Source organism: Alexandromys fortis, unplaced genomic scaffold, assembly GCF_014885135.2.
Source record: "Alexandromys fortis isolate MF-2015 unplaced genomic scaffold, M_Fortis_MF-2015_v1.1 scaffold_289, whole genome shotgun sequence".
NCBI classification, from domain to species: Eukaryota; Metazoa; Chordata; class Mammalia; order Rodentia; family Cricetidae; genus Alexandromys; species Alexandromys fortis.
In genome coordinates this window covers 1,185,978-1,206,245 of record NW_026068168.1, presented here as the reverse complement: position 1 = coordinate 1,206,245, position 20,268 = coordinate 1,185,978, and the positions used below count along the sequence as shown (strand labels likewise).

Genomic DNA, 20,268 nt, shown 5'->3' with positions numbered 1-20,268 from the left:
GAAAGGGGAGGGTCTTAGGAGGCCCACCTCTCCAGGAGGGGCTACTGGCAGTTAATGATTGCTGTAGAAGGTGCAGTCACATTTTTCCATGTCATAGCCATTGGCTAAGCTGTCCATGTTCCAGTAAATAACCCTCCCCCGTGTTTATACATGCAAACATAATTACACCCAGTGGGTCATGCAAAACTCATATGAAAGGAGGATGACTTGAGAGGAAGAAAGGAAGGAAAGGAGAGGAAAATGAGTGGGGTGGTGAGTATGTTTGAATTATACGATTGTTTATGAAACTGTGAAACAATAAATATAATTTTATGGTCATATACTTATTTAAAAGGTTCTACAAGATCCCAAACAAGATTGTTACTTGGACCAAGTTTGCTCCTAAACACTTAAAAAAGACAGCCACCTAGGAGACAGACTTCAGCCCATTTAAAAGGGTGTACTATAACAGCTGCCACCTCCAAAGAATTACTGACAGGGTTCACCTGTGAAGAAGAAAGTCCAATTTTCCAGGAAGGGTTTAAGGTGAGACACAGGGATCCTACTGAAACAATTGAACAACCAATGGAGGGCTTGTATTTCTCTTCAAAATGGACTACAGGGGACCAGTTAAGATGATCTGAGGACCTGGGTTTCATAGTTCCTACTTTTGGAGCTATTATTATTATGAATTAATTGTGTTCACCATTACCTGTGCTCCATCAGGTAAATCTTTTTACTAACTGCCATTGAAATTCTTGAAGACATTATATTCTTTTATCTAAATATGTGTTGAGGTGGGCTGATGCAACTGGTTCTCTATTTCCTGATTGCCCTGCCTTGTCTGAAACTCTGGCTTTACGAAGATTCCTAAACCTTCATTTTAGTCTCAATGACATGGGATTTTTTTTTAGGCTACCTTATGCAAAGAGAAGTGATTTTCCAGTTCTCCAGTAATGAAAATAAGTCCTTCTTCCACTAGATTGATGCTGTCATGTATTTTGTCGCAGCAACAAGAAAAGTAACTGGGGCTGGAGAGATGGTGCCATGGTTAAGGGTCACTTGCTGCTCTGACAGCCATATGGTGTCTCAAAACCATCAGTTCCATGAGAGTCAATAGGCATGCGCATGGTGTATATATATGCTCTAAGGCAAAAATTATAAGCATTCATGTACATAAAATCAAACAAAAATTCTAAAAAAATATATAAATTAAGTAATACAAAAGAAATCTGGAATCAAGAAGAAAGGGTTGTGACAAGCCAGACCATGTTGTTCTTGGGCCTTTGGAAACAGTTTACAGAAAGAGCCGAGAAAGTTTAGAGCATCGGAATAGTTTAATGAGCCTGCCGGAATGGACTAGAGGCCATTCATGTTCCATTCTGGCAAAGAAGAATCTGGCTCTGTGTGTGTGTGTGTGTGTGTGTGTGTGTGTGTGTGTGTGTGTGTGTCCTGCCATTTGAATGAGCCTCAATTCAATAGTAATGAGATAAAGACAGGTACAATGGCACACACCTTTAATCCCAGCACTCAGGAGGCAGAGGGAGATGGGTCTCCTGAGTTCAGGGCCAGCCTGGTCTACATAGGGAATTCCAGGACAACCAAGGAGACACAGATATTGTCTCAAAAAAGCAAAACAACAACAAAAATTAATGAGGTCCAGCCCTATTCAGGGTATCTGTCCATCACCCAGCCCAAGGAACACAGCATAAGAAAGGGCAAAAAGAATGTAAGAGCCAAAGGGCAGGGAGGAATGCTGTGAAATGACTGACATGTCAGAGCTATTGCATCTGTGAACTCACAACAGCTGTGGTTACCTGTAACCATTGACTATCAACACTGGCAATCATTGATAGGAGTTAATGGCAGTTAATAGCCACTGGCCAGGGGAGGACCATTATTTCCAGCAGTATATTCACTAGTAATGCTGCCTATGCTCCAGTAAATAACCTCCCATCTATGCTCATGCAAACAACTCTGATTAACACTGGATCATAAAGGATGGGAACTTGTTAAAAAAAAAAGGATTCAAGAAGTAAAAGCCAGGAAACAGGTGAAAATGATCAAAATACATTGATACAGATATAATGCGTACAATGAAGCTACAGAGTTTAATGGTTGGTCTGCTGCATTTCAGTCTTGTTACCTTCTTGTTCTTCTCTTTTGAAATTTGAAATGGGAATTCTTAGCATGTACCGTTTATAATAGAAGTATTGTTGCTTTTTGATTTGACAAACACACACACAGATAAATGTTTGCCCTGAGTTTCAATAAAAACTTCGAATTTTTAAAAAATGATTTAATTTTGTGTGTGTGTGTCCATGTGTGTGTACCAGAGGCCTGCCTCTCTCTCTGCCTCTCTCTCTCTTTCTTTCTGTGTGTGTGTGTGTGAGAGAGAGAGAGAGAGAGACAGAGACAGAGACAGAGACAGACAGAGACAGACAGAGACAGACAGAGACAGAGAGAGTCAGAGAGAGAGAGGTGTGTACACATGACTGCTGATGCCAGCAGAGTCCAGAGGCATCAGATCTTCTATTGTGAGATATCCAGAGTAGGTTCAGGAACTCAAACTCCAGCCCTTTGTAGTAGTAATCACTCTTAACTGCTGAGCATCTCTCCAAACCCTGAGACATGGAACTTTAGAACAGAGTTGAAACCGTTGAGGGGACTTTAAAGTTAGACTAATTGCATTTTGCTTTACGAGACAGCTTATGAGCGTTTGGGGATCACAGGCGAAAGGATACAGCTTGAATGTGAAATGTGCTCCTGTAATTAGGACTCCACTCTTTTAACACTTGATTTCCAGCTGGTGGCACTGCTTTGGGATGTTGTGGAACTGTAGGGGTTTGGACTCTAGATGGCAGAACTATTTCACTAGAGTGGACTCTGAAGGTTATCCTCACTTCTGCTTCTGGACTGTGCTCTCTGATTTGTTGGCTGCCATGATATGAGAAGCCCCAATCACAGTCTCACTGACAAAAATGCTACCAATCTAACCTGCATGTTGGACCAAAATGCCTCTGAAATGGATCCAAAATCCATCCTCTCTCTTTTACTTTAAGTTGCTTTTGTCAGTGTATTAGTTAGTTTTCTACTGCTGGAATAAAAAAAAAAAAATCAGGACCAAAGCAAGCTACAGAAAGGGTTATTTGGGTAATAGATCCAAAGGGATAAGAGTAAGAGTACATAATGGAGGGAAAGCATGGCAGCAAGCATGGTGGCTGGAACAGCGAGTTGAGGGCTCACTGTTCGAACCACAAGCAGGAAACAGAGACCAAACTAAAAATGGTATGAGTCTTTATATCTCTCAATACCTACGCCCAGTGACATCCTCCCGCAAGGCCACATCGTTTAAACCTAACCAAACAGCACCACAAAACTGGGAACTGAGTATTAAAATGCTTGAAACGGTGGGGGATATTTCTCAGTCAAACCATCAGATAGGTATTTTGTAATAGCCACAAGAAAATGATGCAGAAAGGAATTAGGGAGTTGAACATCTCACAATGAACTGGTAGGTCTTCAGAACTAAGAAATTTCCTGGATAAAATGCCAAAATACTTGTTCTGAGAAATACTGCAAAATATGTTGCAATCATATATTTATGTGGCTGCTTCCCTATGATATAGTAAGTGAGGGTCACGTAGACTGACACCATTTTTCTTCATATTTCCACTGCCACCACTAAGCACAAATACTGGCAGATACATATACAGTTAATGTTTCAAAAATGAATGAATGGGGCATTACATGAATGGGCCTTTGTAAAATATACTATCTAAGAGAAAGGAACTTTCTGTGTCTTGCTCATTGTCATATACCCAGACCAGAAGAGCTGTTCAATAATTATAATTGCCAAATTGACTTCATGAACAGATATTGAGAAGTGGGCACTGCTGTTGACAAGTATATCATCTAGTGGGAGAAAAAACAATGTTTGTATACCATTTGTAGGACAGAGAGTAGCAGGTGCCAGGAAGGAGAGGCAGACTAGGGCTTGAAGACTGAACAAATGCTCCAAGCTGGAAGAGTCAAAGAAGGGGCCGAGCAAGATGTGACCCTAATGCACAGTTGGAATGCACAGAATCAGAGCACAACGCATTTCAGGGAAAGAAAAAGGCATTAACAGACATTTGGTTGCTAGACGATTATATTGTTTTACTACAATTTACACTTGCTAGTGTCACACACTCAGAATGCCAAGATATGTAACTCCATACTCGCAGACTACTCAATAACCAGCAATGAGCACTAAGAACGTACACAGGGCTGGGAAGTAGCTCAGTGGTGCAGAATTTGCCAATTATACACAAGGCCCTGGATTCAAAACTTGGCATTGAAAGAACAAAAAAGAAAACACATAAATGATAAAAGGAATAAAGTTGGCAAAGTAGATTGCATCTAGCTTATAGAGTACCTTGGGCACTACCTAATCAAAGGAATATGCATTCCAGCCCAATGGTCACTGAAGGTTTTTATAAAGTGGAATGACATGATCTAAAATTAGCTTTGGAAATTTTACCTGGTAAACCCAGAGAGAAAGGACAGGCTAGAGAGAGAGGCATATGACACAACTTTTTATATTCTCTCTCCCCTCTCCTCCCCTCTCCTGTATCGTTTTTCTAATTTATTTATAGGAGAGTCCAATAGCTGTGATTCCCCGGAATGCAGGCCCTAGGTCAGGAAACCTACAGTGTACAGCACTGAGTAGGACAAAAATTAACCAAGAAGTTTGGTTAAGTGTCTACAAATCATAGAAGCATTCATAGCAACTTTATAAGTGTGTTGCTTTATTATTATTATTATTATCATCATCATCATCATCATCATCATCATCATCATCATTATTTTGGTTTTTCAAGATAAGGTTTCTCTGTAGCTTTGAAGCCTGTCCTGAAACTCACTTTGTAAACCATGCTGGCCTTGAACTCACAGAGATCCACTCACCTCTGCCTCCTGAGTGCTGGAATTTAAGGCATGCACCACATTTTTTGTTTTATAATTTTTAAAAGGACAATAAAACCAGCATTACTGCCAATTACATAAATATTGAAATACAATCCAATCACTTTGATACAGTATTTAATTTAAAAAAAATTACTGGTAATTAATGCTGACATGTCTAACTTCTCAAAAGTGCTGAGAACTAAGTGGCTGTTGAATATACAGCCCTATATAGAGATATCTATATCAACCCCTCTAAATTTTAAAGAATGCCCCATGAGAGGGGGCAGAAAAACTGTTAAGACTCAGAGGATGTGGAAAAGTTTTGTACAATGATGTGTCCTATTCAATATCTGGTCACTGCACTCATGAAGTCACAGCAGCTATGGGTACCTGCATAAGACCACTGGGCCCTTAAACATTCCATCAGGGATAGAGGAGGGGCTTGGGAGGCCCTACCTCTCCCTGAGCAGCCATGTGGGGAAGGAGTCATTTTCTTCAGTGGTGTGGCCACTATTTCAGTAAATAATCCCCTACCCATGCTCAAGCAAGCAATTCTAACTAAACGTCTTAGGTCACAAATGACATAAAAGTATTAAGGGTCCTAGTTGTAAAGAAAGGAAGAAGTGGTTCAGTGGGACTTAAAGGGGACCAAAAAGAAGGTAATGGGGTACATGTGCTAAAATGCCTTATATGCATGCTTTAAATTATCAAAGAATAAATTTTCAATTTCTGGACAATTACTATACATTGCAAGCTTCAGACTTTTCTCAAATCTGAAAGTTGATTTTACCAAGAGGTGAAAATGCTTTAGAATTCTATAGCAGAAAAACAATGCATCTGAATTAGTCCACTGATTACCACAGTAAATCAATGTTTATGTTGTCTACAGTGGAATGCTGGGCGTACTCTAAGTTATTCGGTCTCTGCACTGACTATCCTCTGAATTCTGTTCATAAGAGGAGCTGTTTTAACTGCACACAAATGACTATTACAATTGAGGGCTAGGTATGTAACTCAGGTGTAAAGCACTTGCCTAGAACATAAAAGGATATGAGTTTGGTCCCCAGTACCACACAAAGAAAAGAATTGAAGTGTGTCTTTCATCCCCCAAAGATATGATGAAGGCCTAACCTCCAGACCTATAGGTGGGAATTATTTGAAAATGGGGACATTACAGGCATAATTAGATAAAATGAAAACCAGGAATAGCAACTCATGCATGCAATCCTAACATTTGCTAGGCTGAGGCAGGAGGATTGCTATGAGTTCCAGGACAACCTGTGCTACAGAGTGAGGCTGTGTCTCAAAACAATAAATAAATAAATAAATAAATAAATAAATAAATAAAGCCAGGCATGTGACACATGCCTATGAGAGGTGGAGGCAGGAGGATCAGGAATTTGAAGCTAGCCTAGACTACAGGACATAAACTTGTCTCAGAAAACTAAAACCCCAGAACAATAGTAAAGCCTCCCACTGCTTCTGTAAGGTTGCCTCATCAGTTGTGCTGATGACAAAGCCACCACCAACTAGTCCTCCATCGGATACTCACTCACTTACTCTTAAGGACCAATTCAAGGCCAGCGTGAGTTATATGAAACCCTATCTCAAAAACAGAACAAAAACAATGAGTTCAGATTGGAGCAGAGTGGGCCTTCAATCCAATATGATTAAGATATTAGAGAAAAGACATAGAAATATAGACACACAAAAACCACACAGTGTGTACTGGCTAGTTTTGTGTGTCAATTTGACGCAAGCTAGAGTCATCGGAGAGAAAGAAGCCTCTGTTGAGAAAAGGCCTCCATGAGATCCAGCTGTAAGGCATTTCCTCAATTAGTGATCAATGGGGTGGGGCCTAGCCCACTGTGGATGATGCCATCCCTGTACTGGTGGTCCTGGGTGCTATAAGAAAGCAGGCTGAGAAAGCCGGGGAAACAAACCAGGAAGCAGCATTCTTCCATGGCCTCTGTATCAGCTCCTGCCTCCAGGTTCCAACCCTGTTTGAGTTCCTGTCCTGACTCCCTTCATTGATGAACAGCAATATAGATTTGTAAGCCAGATAAACCCTTTCCTCCACGACTTACTTTTTGGTCATGGTGTTTAAGATACAATGACAAAAGAAGAAATGCCTCCTGATACAAAGAAGAGGTAGTAAGCAAAGATAATCTCCTGCAGGTTTAAGACAGAATATGACCCTGCTGACAGCTTGATTTGAGAATCAGAGCCTCCAAATTCAAACAATAAATTGCTGATATTTTAACCCACCAGTTTGTGGGACTTTATGATATAGCAGCCCCCAAAAAGTAATACAGTAATCAGTCCAATTCACATCTAGTTCAACTCAGACTTTTGTGAAATCCTCCTGGGTAAAATCAGAAACAAGTACCTTAATGTACAGCTGTATATGATTACAAAATAATATATATTAAATGCAAGTAGTAAAAGGAAGATACTATCCCTTCTTTGAACTGTTAATTATTTTTGAAGCTAAGGGTTGCATACTTATCCATGAACATACACCGCTTTTCTTCAAGTGAGATTAGCTATTTATATTTGAACAGTGAGGGATCTTCATGCACATACATACCTGGAACATTTTCATCTTCACTTCCATGGATGTCTTTCCAACCCAGCTAACATGGCCAGTGAACTTAATGTCCTGTTCAGGACTTAAGCTCTGTTTACACATATCTGCAAAATAGAAAGTTAAGAGCCATCCAAACTATATAAGAAAAGTCAGTACTATAAGTGAACAATAACATCTGAAAAGCTGACAAGTTGTATTATATTTATCTTCAAAACTACAATAATTTTTGACATACAAAATAAATCTAAATATCTGAGACCATACAAGAACTATAAAAACCGTAATTAAATTAAACTCTTTCACTTAATTATATAAACATCATGTTATATTCTAGATAGTTTCATATATACATTAAAATCCCCTTTAAAGGAAACCATTTTCCCCCCAATCCCAATAATACTTCATAATTACTGAAAATTATAAGTATGCATAGAAGCTGATCTTGCTTACCAATCTTGTCCACTAGGGCTGTCACTATTGATAAAGGAGACATCATAGCAGAATGATTTCTGTTGTGCATGTAGCAAACAAGAACTGTAGGAAAACCAGAAGAGTATAATAGAAAAGCAAAATTATTTCTTCCATTTACAATTCTCTCCCTTAAATTCACAAAAGGTCTTATTTTCAATAAAATCCAGTACTACTCAAGTAATGATCTTATTCTAGAACTAAAGACTCGTTTCTTTTGGTTTACTGCGTCAGGGTCTCACTCTGTTGCCCAGGCTGATTGGGAACTCACTATACATCCCAGGCTGGTCCCAAACATGTGGTGATTATTCTACCTTATTCTCCTACATACAAGAATTGCAGATGTGAACCTCCAGGCTTAGAAAGACATTTTCCCCTCGTTTTATGTGTGTGTGCTTGCATATATGTATTAGTGCTGCATTTGTGCAGGAACCTGTAGAGGTCTGTCCTAGTTAGGGTTACTATTGCTGTGATAAAACACCATGGCTAAAAGTAACTTTGGGAGGAAAGGGCTTATTTGCCTAATGCTTCCAATTACTGTTAATCACTGAAGGAAGTCAGGACAAGAATTCAAACAGAGCAGGAACCTGAAGGCAGGAGCTGATGCAGAGGCCACAGAGGAGTGCTACTTACTGGCTTGTTCTTCATGGCTTGCTCAGAGTGCTTTTCTATAGAACGCAAGACAACCAGCCCAGGAGTGGCACCACCCACAATAAACTGGGCCCTCCCGCACCAATCACGAACTACAACCTCCCCATAGGCTTGCCTACAGCAATATCTTATGGAAGTATTTTCTCAATTGAGGCTCCCTCCTCTCTGATGAATCTAGTTTGTGTCAGAGTGACATAAAACTAGCCAGCACAAGGTCCAAATAGAGCACTGGATTCCCTGGAACTAGAGTTACATAGGGAGAGTGTGACCTGCCATGGAAATGACACCTGGCTTCTCTGGAAGAGCAGCTAGAGCTCTTAACTACTGAGCCATCTCTCCAGCCCCTGCTTCAAGTCTTTTAGGTGCTAGGGATTACAAGCCACTCTACTATACCTGGCAGCAAAGACTTATAAACTGAATCAATCTGGAGATCCTTTAATTGGACTACTCCCTCACTTACAAATAAAGTAAAGAAACCAAATTCCAAAGCTCACAGCTGCCAAGTAGCTTGTCACCACCCTGAGGAAACAGTGCTAAATGAGAGCAAGAACCTAGGACCAAGCCGACAGTATCAAGCAAACATCCCTAGAAGAGAGGAACTAAGCACAAGGCATCAGCTACATGCTTTCCTCCTGATTCTTCCGCAGGCACGAAGCTGATTTCCTTAGTTATCCCCCTTTCCCAACCACACTCCTGACTCCCACACTGCCCTAGAATCCTGTGGACACCTTCTGTATCTGAACATACATTATATATTTTTCCAAGTATGGTTCCATGTGCCTTATGAATATGAACTCATTTAAATTTGTACTGCAGTTACACATTGGTTGATGTCCCTGCTTTCTCACCATGATGTACTCAAATGTGTCTCATTCATCCTCAGGTCAAAGTCTGCTGAATAAATACTTGCTGAATGACAGTTAATTCTTCCATCCACATATCTTTTAAAGGATACACTGGGGCATGCAATGTTACAGGCAAGAAACCCCACTTAAAAGCCTATCAGGTTCCCAGAAATCTTGCATGTGACCTGTGTCATAGGAGTAGAATAGGAAATAAAAAAATTCAAGAAATAAGAAAAAAGTAGATCTGACAAGACTTGACTAAATGCAAGTTTCTAGCTTAGATGAGTGTTCCATTAGATGGAACACAATGGGCCAATTGTAGTGAAATGTTGTTTGCTTGTTTATTCAGAGCTAGGAATTGACTCCTACCATGCTTAGCTAGCACTCTGTCACTGAGCTATACCTCCCAGCTGAAGATTTTGAATTTGAGAAGTCTAAAAAGTACATTAAAGGGAAGATATCCAGTAGACAGGAAGACAACCTGGAACTCAGAGGAGCCCAAGAAATGTAGTTTTACAGGTATTTAGCATATTCATAGCAACTGAAGAGCTGAAAATAGATGAGATTATTTATACAGAATGTACAAAGGTAGCCTTCAAAAATGCAGAAGATAAACACTCTGGAACAGTCAACATTTAATGGATCAACAGAGAAAGAGGAGCCTATGAAGAGGACTGGAAAAGAGATGCCAAAGAGTCAAGAAAAAACAGAGACCAAGAATGAGGGGAACAATATCACAAATCACAAGAGAGATCAGGGAAGCCGGGGGAAGAACTTAGTTGACTGTGCAGTGAAGGAGACAAGGGTGAGTGTGGCAAGAACATGGGAAAGGCACAGTAGAGGTGAAACCAGGCTATAGCAGCCAGGCAAGTATACAATAGTTCACGGTAAGGAACAGCGAAACAAATGGACTTTTCTAATTCTTTCCAGAAATCAGCAATGAAGGGAAGGGGAAAATTGAGAGTGTTTATAAGGGAAGGGGGTTTATCTGCTTTCCACTTTGAGATGGAGAATCTTGGTATTTATAAAATGTGGGGAAAGTAAAGTTGGGAAATGGCTTGGGATACAAAGAAAACGGCTTAAGTGGTATGGCAAGTTCCCTAAAGAAGGAATTAAAAATATTAAGAGAATAGGTGGAAGGGATTGGCCATCAACAGGAGGTCACGAGAGAGAATACAAGGGTAGGGTCAACAAGAGAGCTCAGGCACTAAAGGCACTTGCTGCTAAGCAGAACGACCAAAATCTGCATGGTAGAAAGGTAGAAACAACTCCCATAAGCTGTCCTATTCACGCACACACTAATAAATTTAAAAATTTAAAAAAGAAAACTAAGGGCAATGGCAAAGGTGTTTGTGTATATAAGGACAGCTAAGAAAACCAAAGTAAGATATGCAAATATAAATGTGTATAATTTTTAAAGACCACTAAGAATTTCTAACTAATGTAGAGAAGAAGGGCAGCTATATGTAAGTGGGCTTCTGTTTGTAAGAGACTTGAGAGTCTTTAAGTCCCTTCCCAACAGTTCAATCTAAAAGTCATTATGAGGGAGAAGGGCAACATGGAGGAATGAGTGGAATGAGCAAGATATTCTTGTAGAGGGGAGGTGACAAAAGTATGGTAAGCGTGTTGCAGATCTAAAACAATGAAGAGGGTGACCTATTTTTTAGGGTGCCAGAGTACAAGGGATGTGACAATGAGGATTTGGGTAGTGGCTCTGGTAAATGGGTTATAGGCAGGAAGCTGGTCACATTAGTAAATATATTAAAGATAATGGAGCTAACTGGAAAAGGGAATTATAAATATTGAAGTGCAAACCATAGACTGCTAAACAAAAGTTGAAGGTACCAGTTTAAAAGCATAGTCTTCATATACATAGATCAATAGGTAAACACATGTAAATGGACATACATGGACATACATATCCAGGATCGTGACAACCAGTAGCCACAAATACTCCCAGCATATAGACTTTGGCTTGTAAATGCCATTCTCCAGTAAAAAGAACTACAATCCCTCCGAGACTTGGCTAACTGGCTGCCTGGGCCAGAGAAAGGCTAAGATGAATCTTACTGGTCAGAAAGTTGAAAGTGCTCATAGAATGATGAAGGACACATTTTTTAAATCCAGGGAGCCATGGAGATGGCTCAGTTTTATAAAGCGAGGCCAGCCTGGGCTACATAGCAAGTTCTAGGCCATCCTATACAGCAAGACATTGTTTGAAAATTTAACAGTAACTTATGGGACTAAGAATGTAGGTCAGTGGTGGAACACCTATCTGCCATGTTCAAGGTCCTCAGCTCAATTTCCAGTACTGAAACATTATGAAGAGGAAAAAGATAATAATAATAACTGAAAGTCTGGCAAGGAATGGGATACTTACAAGGTCTCAAAGTGTCCTTACAATGATGCTAATTTGCTACAAAGGGGAAAGGAGTAATTTTACAGAAAACATGTCAGATATCACATTCACTATGTGAAAGTTTACCTTATCAGAAACTGGAGAAATAAAAAGCTAAGCATCATTTCATGAGCCACAGTAAGAACAAAGCATCCCTCCCATGGCGTTCCTGTGGAAGATACAAATCCTGACAGTAATGATGAGAATACATCAGACCAGACCAAAGAGAGGGCTTGTGTATAAGAATCCACAAGACCAAAAGAACACATCAGACAAGACCAAAGAGAGGGCTTGTCTATAAGAATCTACAAGACCAAAAGAACACATCAGACAAGACCAAAGACAGGGCTTGTCTATAAGAAACTACAAGACCAAAAGAACACATCAGACAAGACCAAACACAGGGCTTGTCTATAAGAATCTACAAGAAAAGCAGCCTGCACCCTTCCAAAGGGCTAAGCTTACAAAAACCAAGAAAAGGCTGGGTGTCTATTTCTAACACAACTACCAAATGCAATCCATGCATAGAAAGCGTGCCTTTCTTTAATAAATGACCACTAATGAATACTGACTAGCCCTGAGGATTAAAAAGTATTAAGTTTCTGATCATGATAGTAGCATTATGGTTATATAAGAGATGTCCTATTTCATAGGAAATGTACACTAAAATATATAGTGGTATGCAATTTAATTTCCAACACATGATATATGGAAAATGCTTCTTTACATGGTATCTGTAACTTGTCTTTAAATATTTTTTAAATGCTGGGTGGTAGTGGTATACAACTTTATTCCCAGTACTTGGGAGGCAGAGGCAGGTGGATCTCTGTGAGTTCCAGGACAGCTTGGTCTACAAAGTGAGTTCCTGGATAGCCAGGGCTTTTACACAGAGAAATCCTGTCTCTAAACACCCTTACCCCCCAAAAAAACAAAAAATTTCTCTTAAAAAGTTTTAGTGACCCATTGAGTTTAGTTGGGGTGCACACATGGGCATAAGTGAGGGATTATTTACAGGATCATAGCTCAATTTGCCGGTGACTACACCACTTAAGAAACCACTAACTGTCTATAGATCCTCCGGGAGGAGTGGGGCTTCATAAGCTCCTCATACCTAATAACAGTTAACTGAACATAGAGCTTCCGGGAGAGGTGGGGCCTCCTAAGTAGTTTACTCCCCTATGATGGATTGCCAAAGGGCCCAGTCTCATACAGGTCTTGTACAGGCAATAACCTGCTGAAAATTCAAGAGTGCAATGGCCATGCCATGCTTAGATAATAGTGTTCCCTGACATTCCAGATAAAACTGCATCTAGAGTGCATGCTTAGCATGCTTGAGGCCCTGGGTTCAATCCCCAGCATTCAAACTAAAATTTAAAACTAAAAAATCATAAAGAAGGGTCATTCGGATGGTAACTCTGTTATATGGAAATTCATATTCATAAGAAAAACAGTATGACAATGAAAAACCTTTTCTGTCTGTGTGGTATAACAAATAAAATGGCCCTTTCTATCAGGGATTCGCTGTCTACCTGTAACTGTTCTTAGGAAGACAAATACCAGTACCTCCTAAGCTGTCAAGGTCCTCAAGAATCCGGCCGAATCTGTGAAATAAAGCCAAAATGTGAATTAAATGAAAATCACAATGACTTCCCTTTAAATTTTCATAATGTCCTTTGGGATAAAGAAAGAGCCCTAAGATTGACTGTAGTGATACTTACACAAGTCTTTCACTGTACTGAACCTACACAGTCATACACACACTTCGAATAAATGGACTGTAAGGATTATGAATTATATCTCACAGTTGTTATTTTAAAAGGAAAAAATGGTAACATTTTTTGACGATAATGAAAATAATACAGCGTTACCTTACTGTGTTTTGAACAGTCAGATATTTATCTCGCAGCTCAGGATCAGTACCCAAAGGTAGGAGAACTTCGATGAAACTGTCCTTCATTTTCCTGGGTGGTAGTGCTTTCTGTGATTTAGGCAACAGGTTATGAAGTAACTTCCTCTCCTCCATTGCTTTCACATGGTCTCTGAGAAGAAAAGGTAGGCTTCACAAAACAAGAACAGTACTGTCCCACAATTACAGTATCCATTCCCTCAAATAGGTCAGTCAGACAAAATAAATGGAAGAACGGCGGGATCAAGGCCTACTTGATCTTTAATTCCTTCTTTCCCTTCCCACAAAGCATTTGGTAAAACAACGTTTCTGATGATATTTTTATGCTTGTGGATATAAGTCTCATGCTCTCCCAAGTGAATTAGCTGTCATTAGGTATATACATAAGAAATGCATACTTAGTGATATAGATACACCTAAATGAACCACATATTCAACTGATCAAAAAAAGTTTACTCAGGAGCTGAAGATACGGTTCAGTGGTTCAGAGCTTTGGCTGCTTGTGTAAGGACTCAGATTCAATTCCCCGTATGCACAGCCATCTGTAACCCCAGTTCCGGCGGATCTGATATCAACTTCTGGCCTCCTCAGGTACTACACACTCATGATGCACATACATAAATGCTGGCAAATCAGCCTTACACATGAAAATAAATAAATTTTTTAAAAAGGTTTAGTCACACTAGCACCACTTGCCTAGCAAAGTCCTGAGTTCAATACTAAGCATGAGAGCAGAGAAAGGCAAGAGACAGGATGCTGACACTCATATTCCATGTCCTGTCGCGTTCATCTTCATTCTCATCTTCTCACTCTCCTCTTCCTCGCTCATCTGACTCTCTCCCTCCCCTCCCATCCCTTCTAGCTCAGAAGAGAGACAAACGAGATAAGTGAATGATATCCAAAGGAGGTATGCAAAGTGGAATAAAGGGTTAAAAAGGAAGAAAACATTTTTAAAAGGCAGAGAAAAAAGAAGAGTAAAGCAGAAGACAACAGAGAAAGCAATAGGAAACAAAAATGTTATATAAACAACAGCAGCAACATGGAAGAAGTCCTCCCAAATTTGAATGATGAACTATTATTAGTTTAGTTCACAAAAAATATTAAAGTCAGAGAAACAAGTTTAATGGTACCAGATAAATGGAGAATGTGCAATACTTTCAAATCAAACAGGCTAGCCCTGTAAAAGTCAAATTCACAGGGAAAAACAGGCGTAAACTGTCAATTTACTCTGGATGGGGAGAACTCAAAAATCATTAGATATCAGATGTAACTTTTAAAACATTTTTGAATCTTTACGTTGTTTTAAAAACGAATCTTAGTCTGGTTACCTCTTCTTGCACCCCAAGAAATCTCTAGACTTCTAGCCAGACATGCCCCTCCCTGAATTCACACATGGGTCCCTGTGCCCCACCTTCACCACTCTCCTCCATACCCAGGTGTCAGAAGTTCTCCTCCAGACTCTAGCCTAGTATGTAACCCCAACAACCTGACGTTTGTTTTTCTGTAACCTCCTGGATCAAGCCTAGGTCTCAGAGGCAATGCCCTGGCCTAGTCTGACCACTCAATTTTGCATGACAACCGACCTCTAGACTTCCACCAGGAAGCATCATATCCATAAGCTCCTTCTGGGGACTGGCTTGGTGGGCACCCTGACCTTATCTAAGCCTTTTCCTAACCTCCCAGATTGAGCCTGGATCCCACAGATGGTAAACCACCATAGTCTGGCCTTCTATGGCTTCTCAGCAAGGGTGTCCTCGGCTTGGGCCAAGATCCGTGCTACCTGTACCCCAAACCACAGAACTCTCCCAAGCCTTTGAATAAGGGAGTCAAGTTACATGAAACAGTAAAACGAGAAGACTTGAGTTCAAGTCCCACGTCTTAACTGTGAGTTTCAGTTTCACTGTGTTAAAAAATGGAATAGAAAAATATACCATAAGAACATTACAAGTTTTCTTCTGAGAATCAGTGAATATACCTAAACAGTTTTGAAAATGTGCAATATAAAAAAAGAAAAAAGAAAAAAAATGAAAGTGTGCAATATAGATAAATCCCGCTTTTCATGGTGATGATGCATCAACTGATTAAAACATTAAGAAGTTGTTGTTTTGGCCCCAATGGGAAAGCCCCACCTCCACATAGGTCTCCGCATCCATAGAAGAGGACCAGCAACTGAGCCTAAATATTACTTAGCATGATCCCTGGGGGATAAAACAACCAAAGTGCTTACCTCCAGTTTGTGGATATTCCTACTATCTCCCGTAACTTATCCCGAACTGAAACAAAAATAAAGCCATTACCCCATGAAACAAGGCAATAGGAGAAATGGGTTAGGGCAAAATGCTCAGGAACTAAGCAAAGCTGCTCATGCACTCAAAAGGTATCAAGATTCCTGGATTCCCATTCAATGCTATAACAGCTCAGGGGAGGGATCAGGCTTCTGATCTCTGAAAACGGGAAACAACTATACCGTCTCCTTAGTGCAAATAAACATACTTTTTTTGTCAATTATTGAGGTTCATTTACATAAATCATAAAATTTTCATCCAAAAGGGCTGATAAAGCCTTTTGATAAAAAGAGATGAGTCCCTTTAAGATGGAAATCTTTTGTACATGTATACACACATGTATAAGCCAGAGAACAACCATAGGTATCACTATTCAGGTGTGAGCCACTTTGTTTTTTGAGACAGGATTTATCAGGACCTGGAGCTTGCTAGGCTAGGCTAGGCTACCCAGCCTGTGAGCCGCAAATACCCATATCATTTCATATCCTCGGTGTTGGGACTACAGATCAGTCTCAGGTTCTCATGCCTGCAGGCAAGTACTTTACCAATTGAGCTACCTTCCCAGTCTGGGAACAAAGATATTTAGAAACAGAATCTCCACCTATCTTCTTATAGGCAGTATTAGAGAAAATAACTTAGTTCAACAACTAATACTAATATCTAAAACTGAGTTTTATTGCAATTGATAACTTACATATCTATACCATCCTAATTAAAGCAGATTAAGCCAAAAAAAAAAAGCAAAGACTTAAATCAAGGTAAAGCAAAGAGTGTGATTTAATTTCAATTAGTGCCCACTATGCAAGAGTGAATTAGCTTAAAACAAAACATAAGTGCTGAGGGGAAAAATCAATACTAATTACCACACACCATGATTCACATGGATAGCTGAACATGCTATATGGAAAGGGGAAAATAATTAGATTATCAGTATTAATTTGAAATTAGAAAATAAACATACAATATTTCAAATAATCTGTTTTTTCTACCATTTCAAAATATATATTCCGGTCATGGGAAATTAAAATGTCCTTCAATAACAAAATGATCAAAACCAAATTATAGTACGAATAACATGTAGTCTCCTGAAAGTAGTGGATTTCCTATTATGCTGTTGTGTATATATGTCACATACTCAGTGAACACATTAATTATGGTGAAACCATAAAGAATTGTAATACATCACCATTAGTAAATTATTCTTATTTCTGAATTTCCTCCCCCCAAAAATAATGTATACAAAATAGCCCAAACAGAACAGATTCCTGATGCTCACTGACATAATATAGTTCTCACTAGTTTGGTCACTGTAAAGATTGGTAGGTGCTGAAAACCAAGAAATTTCAATTTTACACATATTCATATTTTCTCTCTCACTCAGACCCCTTAAAGAGGTGACAGTTTAATTTTTATGAGTATTTCTAGTTCCTAAGACATACCATAGTCTACATATAATATTAGTAAGTGCAATTAAGAATACATTAACAATGTCCCCCTAACAAAACTATAGATAAGCATTTAAGGTTGACACAAATGGCAGGCTCATGTCTTCTTCATGACTATATCTCTGTTCCAGTCTTCTGTAGCTCTACACAGGAAGTGGATAGAAGAAACTGCTCAGTCCCCAAGGATCCTAGGAACACATCAAATTCTGACTCTGATTTCTACATCAAGCTATTATGCAGCTACCTTTATTATTTTATACGTGGGATATTTATGAAACACTGAAACTTAACATGTATCCAGGATAGAGAGGTGATGCAGTGGTTAAAAGCATGTACTTCATGGCCATTCTTACAGGTCTAAGATGGAATCTCAGAGTTGTTTTGATTTGTGTATCTCTGATGGCTAAGGATGTTGAGCATTTCCTTAAGGCCAAGATCAAAAACACTGATGACAACTTATGTTGGAGAGGTTGTGGGGAAAAGGGAACACTCCTGCATTGCTGGTGGGAAGTGTAAGCTGGTACAGCCCTTTTGGATGTCAGTGTGGTGATTTCTCAGAAAATTAGGAAACAACCTTCCTCAAGAGCCAGTAATACCACTTTTGAGTATATATCCAAAGGATGCTCAATTGTCCCACAAGGACATGTGCTCAACTATGTTCATAGTAGCATTGTTTGTCATAGCCAGAACCTGGAAACAACCTAAGTGCCCCTTGACCGAAAAATGGATAAGGAAAATGTGGTACACAATGGAGTACTACACAGCAAAAAAAAAAAAAAAAAAAGGAAATCTTGAATTTTGTGGGCAAATGGATGGAGCTAGAAAACATATTGAATGAGGTAACCCAGACCCAGAAAGGCAATTATCACATGTATTCATTCATAAGTGGTTTTTAAACATAAAGCAAAGAAAACCAGCCCACAAATCACAACCCCAGAGAACTTAGACAACAATGAGGATACTAAGAGAGACTTACATCGATCTAATCTACATGGTAAGTAGAAAAAGATGATCTCCTGAGTAAATTGGAAGCATAGGGAGCATGGGAGAGGGTTTAAGGGGAGGGGAGAGAAAGGGAGGGGAGCAGAGAAAAATGTAGAGCTCAATAAAAGCAATAAAAAATAAGATAAAACTTAGAAAAAAAGGAGCATTTACTTCTTCTCTGGAATACCTGAACTCAGCTCTCAGCACCTGTATCAGGTGGCTTATAACCAGATGTAACTCCAAAGAAAACCAACACTCCTGTATGCACAAGTGTTCTTGTACAAATGCCCTCCCCCTACACGCATAAATGTGTAATTATTTAACAGGTATGGTTCATTACTGCTGCGATCATTCTGTGCACCACCTCCCAAGGAAAATGGTTTTTTTTCATCATATAGGCACAAAAGGGAAAAACAATCATGCTTGCCTTCACTGATGTGTAAGGGTCCATGATTTCTGGTGTACTGGGATCTTTGACTCAGTCCTCTGCCATGAGTAAGAAGCCCCCTGTTCAAGGTACAAAGCCTGGAAAACAAGAGAAAGCATACTTAAAATAGTTTCCAGAGCTGCTTCTCTGGGAATCTGTAAGATGTCACCTCTTCCAGAGTATTTAACCACACACTGCCTTTAGTAAATGCTTTGTTCTTTACTTGCACACCACATTTCCTCAATAAGTAACATCAACTCAATTACAAACTAATCATCTTTGAACTTGGAGTCTTCACTTTGCACTCAAAGAAAAGCACTTACAAAACTTGTTGAAAAAATCCTAGGACCCTAAAGAAAGAAAATAAAAGCTATGTGCCCAAAGGAACCATACCAATTCTCTCAATAATGAGCTGGGTAAGCTGATGGGTAGCTCACTTTTGCAAATATTGACAACCATATACTACCATATCAGTAATAACATATAGCAGCCTGGTATGGTGGCAGATCCAGGTGAGTTCAAGGCCAGCCTGTTCTATACAGTAAGTTCCAAGACAGTGAGGGCTAAATAGTGAGACCCCACCCACACATACATACTCTGAAAGCTGAAACGTTACTGAAGGAATCAAGAATTCTAAACACCGTCATCTAGTTCAAGTTACTGGCAAATTCCTACACTACATAATGTTATGATAATGACTAGCCAAAAAATTTACATGTTTACCTTTTCTTGGAGCAAGCTACTGAGTTACAGCATTCAGTGAAAGTCACTCAGTAAATCTGCTTTATAAAAATCTACTTACATGTAGTTTTGACAATTAATGTGCTGTTAGAATAAATCTTTGACCTTTCACCAAGCCAACTAATTCAGCTGCAAAACAATATATGAATATGGATACTTCCTCACAGGAGATTTTTAACCCCTTGCCACCTGGTCATCTTATTTAGCTGTGACACATTCCCTGTTGGCTCACTAAAACAGAAGTGCCCACTGGAGGCCTTCAGTCTTTATGCCCTCTTTATTCCTCATCTGTATGGCTGTCAGTCACTTGGCATTTTGTTTCACACAGTAACCTTTCCCTTTTCTGTACTTTTCTACACAGATTAATATTCTAGTCTTCTTGATCTTAACCTTAAAATTTGAATTTTCTCACAATGTGATTTAGATTTTCTATTTTTCATCATTGTATACACTTCTATATAAGTTCAAATCTATTAGCCATGGAAGTAGGTTATGTATTCCTGTATTCTGTCATCTCATAAACTAGTGGATTCTGCAACAGAACATACCTAGTTTTAAAGAGCATACAGGGGATGGAGGGTGACAAAAATCACAACTTTAGT

At 39.4% G+C, this 20,268-nt stretch overlaps 1 protein-coding gene across 2 annotated transcripts in view; it reads right to left on the bottom strand.

Annotated features, from left to right (window-relative positions):
- The window catches only part of Acot9 (acyl-CoA thioesterase 9), a 41,801-nt gene that overhangs the window by 16,844 nt on the left and 4,689 nt on the right, over positions 1 to 20,268 (bottom strand). Inside the window, exons 2-8 of one of the 2 annotated variants that reach the window (XM_050128306.1) lie at positions 18,926 to 19,023; positions 16,940 to 16,966; positions 16,012 to 16,057; positions 13,747 to 13,917; positions 13,442 to 13,479; positions 7,967 to 8,050; positions 7,517 to 7,620 (exon numbers count right to left, since the gene is read on the bottom strand). In XM_050128306.1, coding sequence (XP_049984263.1) covers positions 7,517 to 7,620; positions 7,967 to 8,050; positions 13,442 to 13,479; positions 13,747 to 13,917; positions 16,012 to 16,057; positions 16,940 to 16,966; positions 18,926 to 19,023 — 568 coding nt within the window. The remainder of the gene's footprint in view (positions 1 to 7,516; positions 7,621 to 7,966; positions 8,051 to 13,441; positions 13,480 to 13,746; positions 13,918 to 16,011; positions 16,058 to 16,939; positions 16,967 to 18,925; positions 19,024 to 20,268) is intronic. The other variant, XM_050128307.1, reaches the window with a different exon arrangement.